Raw genomic sequence first — 7,815 nt, forward strand, 5'->3', positions numbered from 1 at the left:
AGAAGGAAAGTTTGTAAGTTTTTGCTTATTAAGCTGCATAAGAAAAAAAAGGATCAGACAGAAGACTCAAGATATTAATAAGTTTTTCAGACTTGATAATTCATATACTGTAAACTCTATAATTAGTAGCTTTGTAATGTTGTTTGTTTATTCCATTATTATTTCAATGAAGTTGACACTTTTTCCAACTTATATATCCATTTTCTGATCTATGTTATTACATTAACAACTGTATGTTTCTGGTAGGACTGTAAACGAACCAAACAATGCCTTGTTCAGTTGTCCATGTTCGCCTGTTAAGCTTTTATCGAGCAACGAACGATTCATGAATAATTAAGCGAATGAAATATGTTGGTTGTGTTTGTTTATTAATGAAATGAACTTGCTCGTCATCGGTTTAAACGTATGTAAACGAACACGTTATAAAATGTTCAAGAACAAAAAAGTGAATGAACATCGCCTATGTTCGTGTTCATTCATTTAGCTAATTGAAACGAACAAATATAAACGAACTTTCCGCCGCAACGTTTACGAACAGTTGGTCGGCCCTTTAATTTCGACTGCATAGAGTAGGGCTGTTCAAAAAGCTCACGGCTCGAAGCTCGCTCGAAACTCGCTCGAAAAAAAGCTCGGAGAAAGCTCGCTCGAAATCGGCTCGATTCTAAACGAGCCGAGCCTAGCTCGACTCGATTTCTAAACGAGCCGAGCCTGAGCTAGCCCCGGCTCGACTCGAGCTTGCTCGATAGGCTCGCTCGATTGGCTCGCGTAAAGTCGTTATAAGTTTTTACAAACCTTTAAACTCGTTTTAAACTTTGATGAAACTTGAGGGGGTGTTTTGAAACTATGTAATATATATATATAAAGGAAAAAAAAACCCTAATCTCATTATACTATCAGCCGGCCAGCCGCTCCATCTTCTCCCTAGCCGATTTCTGGCGACCGGCGACACTTCCGGCCACCCCGTCTCCCCGACGCCAATCTCCGGCCACCCGCCTTCCCTCTCTCGGTTCTCCGGTAACCCCCACACCCAAAAGCCCCTTCTCTCCCTCTCTGGGTCGTATTTCCGGCTACCGGAAAGCCGGCCGCCGTGGCCGCGGTGCTCCGTTCTCTTTCTCTCTCTGCTCTCCGATCTCCCTTTCTCTCTCTTTCTTTCTCGCCCTCCGTCTCTTCTTTCTCTATCTCCGTCTCTCTCTCTCTCGTGTTCTTCCCGTCTCTCTCTCTCTCGCCGTACTCTTTCTCTTCTTACAGGTTTCGAGCTAAAACGAGCCGAGCCGAGCCGGCTCGGTTTAAAACCGAGCCGAGCTTGAGCTCAAATTTTGAGCTCGATTAAGATTCGAGCTCGAGTCGAGCCAGCTCGAATAATTATCAAGCTCGAGCTCGAGCTAGCACTGGCTCGGGCTCGGCTCGGCTCGTGAACAGGCCTAGCATAGAGCATGGAGATGGGAAGTGTTTCTAAACATTTCTTTGATGCACATAACCAAACACTATGCACTATAAAGTATAAACTACGTACACACTTGTCTAAAAAGTCATTAGCATTGCATAAAACCAACCCACCATGTGTTGAAGCTGATCGTTATATATATTAAACTCCAATCATGAACCAACCAACTACCACTAGAAGTGAATTAATTAATTGTTTACTAGGAAATGAAGCATGTTATTGAGTTTGATGACTATTAGTTGGTAACAAAACGTGAATCTTTCCATTTCATGAATAGCTAATATATACACAAGGATATAACAAACCGTGTTTGTTAAATATTGAAAAGAATATAATTTTAAATGTTATTATTAACATATTATCTTATGTATATTGTTGAAGATTGTAAATTAAAAAAACAAAAAAAAAAACTCTAATATCCTTTCAATTTATGAAGTAATTTATTTAATCATTAAGTTATAAATATATGTTTAAAAGTTGATCTATTTTTTAAAAATAAATCCATTTATCTATTGGTTTTTTTTGTACATTGTCATATAAATGTATAAATTATTTATGATTTAAATCTATCTATTTATTTTTTCGGTTAATTTAGTAAATTATACATATATGTGTTAAATTGTAAGTATAGAAATCACTTTCAAATTTAATACAGTTTATCATATTAAGCTTCTTGAGGTTTTTTAATCAAGGATTGCTTCGGATTTTTGTGAAACTTAAATTTGATTGTTACAAGGATTGCAATCAAATTTAAGTTTCACAAAAATCCGAAGCAATCCTTGATTAAAAAACCTCAAGAAGCTTAATATGATAAACTGTATTAAATTTGAAAGTGATTTCTATACTTACAATTTAACACATATATGTATAATTTACTAAATTAACCGAAAAAATAAATAGATAGATTTAAATCATAAATAATTTATACATTTATATGACAATGTACAAAAAAACCAATAGATAAATGGATTTATTTTTAAAAAATAGATCAACTTTTAAACATATATTTATAACTTAATGATTAAATAAATTACTTCATAAATTGAAAGGATATTAGAGTTTTTTTTTTTTGTTTTTTTAATTTACAATCTTCAACAATATACATAAGATAATATGTTAATAATAACATTTAAAATTATATTCTTTTCAATATTTAACAAACACGGTTTGTTATATCCTTGTGTATATATTAGCTATTCATGAAATGGAAAGATTCACGTTTTGTTACCAACTAATAGTCATCAAACTCAATAACATGCTTCATTTCCTAGTAAACAATTAATTAATTCACTTCTAGTGGTAGTTGGTTGGTTCATGATTGGAGTTTAATATATATAACGATCAGCTTCAACACATGGTGGGTTGGTTTTATGCAATGCTAATGACTTTTTAGACAAGTGTGTACGTAGTTTATACTTTATAGTGCATAGTGTTTGGTTATGTGCATCAAAGAAATGTTTAGAAACACTTCCCATCTCCATGCTCTATGCTAGGCCTGTTCACGAGCCGAGCCGAGCCCGAGCCAGGGCTAGCTCGAGCTCGAGCTTGATAATTATTCGAGCTGGCTCGACTCGAGCTCGAATCTTAATCGAGCTCAAAATTTGAGCTCAAGCTCGGCTCGGTTTTAAACCGAGCCGGCTCGGCTCGGCTCGTTTTAGCTCGAAACCTGTAAGAAGAGAAAGAGTACGGCGAGAGAGAGAGAGACGGGAAGAACACGAGAGAGAGAGAGACGGAGATAGAGAAAGAAGAGACGGAGGGCGAGAAAGAAAGAGAGAGAAAGGGAGATCGGAGAGCAGAGAGAGAAAGAGAACGGAGCACCGCGGCCACGGCGGCCGGCTTTCCGGTAGCCGGAAATACGACCCAGAGAGGGAGAGAAGGGGCTTTTGGGTGTGGGGGTTACCGGAGAACCGAGAGAGGGAAGGCGGGTGGCCGGAGATTGGCGTCGGGGAGACGGGGGTGGCCGGAAGTGTCGCCGGTCGCCAGAAATCGGCTAGGGAGAAGATGGAGCGGCTGGCCGGCTGATAGTATAATGAGATTAGGGTTTTTTTTCCTTTATATATATATATTACATAGTTTCAAAACACCCCCTCAAGTTTCATCAAAGTTTAAAACGAGTTTAAAGGTTTGTAAAAACTTATAACGACTTTACGCGAGCCAATCGAGCGAGCCTATCGAGCAAGCTCGAGTCGAGCCGGGGGCTAGCTCAGGCTCGGCTCGTTTAGAAATCGAGTCGAGCTAGGCTCGGCTCGTTTAGAATCGAGCCGATTTCGAGCGAGCTTTCTCCGAGCTTTTTTCGAGCGAGTTTCGAGCGAGCTTCGAGCCGTGAGCTTTTTGAACAGCCCTACTCTATGCAGTCGAAATTAAAGGCTGACCAACTGTTCGTAAACGTTGCGGCGGAAAGTTCGTTTATATTTGTTCGTTTCAATTAGCTAAATGAATGAACACGAACATAGGCGATGTTCATTCACTTTTTTGTTCTTGAACATTTTATAACGTGTTCGTTTACATACGTTTAAACCGATGACGAGCAAGTTCATTTCATTAATAAACAAACACAACCAACATATTTCATTCGCTTAATTATTCATGAATCGTTCGTTGCTCGATAAAAGCTTAACAGGCGAACATGGACAACTGAACAAGGCATTGTTTGGTTCGTTTACAGTCCTACCAGAAACATACAGTTGTTAATGTAATAACATAGATCAGAAAATGGATATATAAGTTGGAAAAAGTGTCAACTTCAATGAAATAATAATGGAATAAACAAACAACATTACAAAGCTACTAATTATAGAGTTTACAGTATATGAATTATCAAGTCTGAAAAACTTATTAATATCTTGAGTCTTCTGTCTGATCCTTTTTTTTCTTATGCAGCTTAATAAGCAGCTATATATATATATATATATATATTTACTCAAGCAAAAACTTACAAACTTTCCTTCTTCATGCTGTGAACTTAACATCCGGATTCCGTATCGATTTGAGCCACATGTCGGCCATCACACGCGACGATATGCTCCACAACAGATCCGGACCCTTAACCAACACCCGCTTCCCTTTCTTCCCCGCCTTCCCCAGCCCGTAAGCCACCAACCATTGCATCGCGGTTAGCCTCTGCTTCTCGGTGTCCCAATCATTCTTTTTCCCTCCGCTTCTTAGCTTCAGACCGCCCACGTTTAAACTGTCCGCTTTGAACTTCTTTTCTTGATTCGGTTCCCCTTCAACAGACGTTGCGTGGATCAGTGCAATAAGCGGACCACCAACCGCTTCGTATTGTCTTAAAGGGTCCCGCATTTGAATCACGACCGCTATGGTGATGTGTTCTTCTGCATTATCAGCACCAACCGTGTTATCCTTTATCCAATCTTCTAACGGAACAGCATTCGCAAACGGGCTATGGTTACTATCATTACTCGGTTGCACATCAAACGGAGCGGTTTCTTGAGTTAAATCCGCTTGAACTTTCAATGCTTCAACCGCCATCTCTTCAATCTTCTGCAACGAGTATGCGAGTATTTCATCCCCAGTAACCGGATCCTCGTTCGTATTCCAAATACCCGACGATATCCTATCACTCCTTCCCGTAGTCATACCCGTGGCCATCGACTTAACCACAGTTATGGCCCGAGCCGCACTAGAACTGGCTCCTTCTTTGTTCCTGCCACTAATAATCGCGGACGCAATGCCTTCAAAAGCTATTTGTTCTGCTGTTTTCCCTACAAGTTCTTCCATGGGCATCAATGATAATATCTCTGAGCTAAGTTTCTCAAACCCGAGTGCCGCCATTTGCTGAAACAGTTCAGTACCCGTTAATGATTCGTTCGATGCTAAAACCATCGGTCTCGATATCTGCATTGTGAGTTTCGGAGTGTCTTTTTTCGCAACCAGATTATCAAACGGGTTCATTGATACTAAATACCCTCCGTTTCGTGTTTGAATCACGCAGCCTAATCCCTTCCCGAGATCTGGGATGTAAACCTTTGATTCGTCTCCGTCGTCACCATCAACAGACGAACCGGTATTCACATCTCGACTGTTAAACGCGGCTTCTTTCCCGTCTTCGTTCTCTAACATCTGCAAAAACTCTCTTGTCACTTTATCCTCATCTTCATCTAGTCTTTGTGATTCATTTTCTTCATCATTTTCATCATTCTTTTCCTCCCTCATCAAAGATTCAAGCGCTTTAATCTGATGCGCGATGGAATCGAGCTCGGACAATCTTGTCAAATGAACTTGATCATGCACCACTTCCTTAACAACCTCACTCGTCACCGATCGTTTATCCGAATTAGCTTCCGAATGCGTTCCATCCGTCCCATCTTTATCCTCCACCTCAACCCCCTTATCCACAACTTCAAAATCCGGAAGGTCCAATTCCGGCTCCTCCTCACTCTTCTGAACCGGTGGAGGCGCCTGTGACTGCTTCACAGGCGCTTGCACCGGTTTCTGAGGAGGTGCCGGTGCATCAAGATTGAGATCATCAATCCCTTGAAAATCCTCATTCCCTTCTCCTTGAGAAGTCGCATGCGCCTCAGTCCGAGTTGGGATTCTCGGGCTGGGAATACTAAACGATGATTTCGACTGTTTTCGCCCAAACGAAGGCGAGAAAGTCTTCGATTTACCCGATTTCACCACCCCCTCAACTTGATTATAAATCCCAGCTCCACCTTCTTTCTCCATAATCTGAAACCCGAGTTTCATAACCAACTCGCCCCCTTTCGCCTTCCCTGAAAGATTAAAACTCATATCCCATTGCCGAATTCGTGTCCCTTCAATGTTCTTCTCCACAGACTCCTGAATCAACTGGCTTAAATCAACCGTATGCCGTCCGAAATCCAGCTCTTGAGCGTCAACCGCGAACGCGTGGATAACAAACGGTCTAGGCTCGAATTTCGCACGCGAATTCCCGTTCCCAGCCGGAGTACAATACACATGACACCTCACAAACAGAGTCTCTTCAAAGTCTGCAGCCCCTTGAGACACCCTTGAAGGCATTGTTTGCACAGCACCGTCTTTAGTTTCCTTTTTTCGAACCGAAACGGATAACCGCAGCCCGTTCATGGATGCAGGCAGCCCTTGAATGGTAACCACTTCTACAGACAACAAACAGCTCAGCTTCTGTTTGCCAATGTGGGTAAGAACCCGAATTGGCTTCCAGTTCCATAACCCGCCTTTCTTTTCAGATGTTGATGTATTATTATTACTACTGCTGCTGTCTTGGAACATATCTCTACTAACCGCAGGCTGTTGTTTTTGGCTAGTTTGGTCCTCATTTGTACGAGACCGCCAAGGCGATAACGACATGCGCCTTGCACGCGGTTTCGGGTTGATTTTCGTCGCGTCGTCGTCGGTTTTAATAGGTGGGATTGAGGTTCGGGTGAGGACGAGCGAGTTGGTTCGTCGGTTTTTGGTGGTGGGAATGGGAATGGGAATGGATGAGGTGTTGGTGTTGCTAAGTGTTTGGCTAAGGGCTTCAAGCTCTTCCAACAGTTGAGTGTTGGAGTTTCGTCGGTCGGGTGGGTTGGTTGCGGCCATGCTTGTGGGATAAAGCGGACAGTAGTATTGGTGGTACGATACGATACGATATGATGGTGGATAATAATGTGAGGTGAGGAAGGTGACATGGAAGATGAGTTTAGGCCAAGGGAATTGTGTGGGTGTGGCAGGATGGATAAGATGACATAGATTGGTCTGGTGATGGAATTAAACGTTGGCTTTTGTTTCTATGACATATATAAAAGCCAATGTATATATTCACAAGTGGCACTTGGTTTAAATCGGTTTCATTTTCAGTTTTTAAAAGGACTTTAAATGAAAAGTATACATACAAGTCATGTAATACTATTGTAGATTTATAATATTACATAAATAAAATATAGAATACAGAGTAGTATATATATTAGTTGGGTTTAATTAATAAGAGAAATAAATTAAAAACTAATAATAATATAGTCCGGTTCGATCGGTTTGCTAATTCACCTGGTTTGTTTAATTAGTAAGCAAACACCTCTTAAATGGGGGTGAGGGGTTGGGTCCAATGGTAAAGCCAACAGGAGTTAGAGTGGTGAAGCTGCTCTTGATGTTAGGTCCGGTTTATAATTGAAGAAACACTAATCGTCCCCGGGCAGATTACGGATAATCTGGGGGTTAAATAGATGTTTCCCATGAGGGGTTGGATCCGGCGAAGATGGTTCTTCTGATAACCTGCAAAACAGACACCGTGAGCTCGTCACTGAGAGGGGGGGGGGGGGTACCTCCTTGTGACCACCTCCGGCGTGAGAATCAGACTAGATTCCTCTTGAATATAAGTGTATATTAAGAGAATGACTAGAGCAGATATCAGGTAATATATCAAGATATGAAAT

General features: G+C 41.2%; 1 protein-coding gene across 1 annotated transcript; it reads right to left on the reverse strand.

Moving 5' to 3' along the window:
• Positions 1 to 4,259: 4,259 nt before the first annotated feature.
• LOC143612702 (protein PLASTID MOVEMENT IMPAIRED 1-like) lies at positions 4,260 to 7,101 on the reverse strand. Its single transcript, XM_077086619.1, has one exon. The coding sequence runs from the start codon at positions 6,983 to 6,985 to the stop codon at positions 4,394 to 4,396; it is 2,592 nt and encodes an 863-aa protein (XP_076942734.1). The 5' UTR covers positions 6,986 to 7,101; the 3' UTR covers positions 4,260 to 4,393.
• Between the last annotated feature and the right edge of the window lie 714 nt (positions 7,102 to 7,815).

The sequence above is a fragment of the Bidens hawaiensis genome, unplaced genomic scaffold, assembly GCF_021521415.1.
Source record: "Bidens hawaiensis isolate Kalapana, Puna unplaced genomic scaffold, B.hawaiensis_p1.1 tig00035365_1, whole genome shotgun sequence".
In the NCBI taxonomy this organism is placed as follows: domain Eukaryota; kingdom Viridiplantae; phylum Streptophyta; class Magnoliopsida; order Asterales; family Asteraceae; genus Bidens; species Bidens hawaiensis.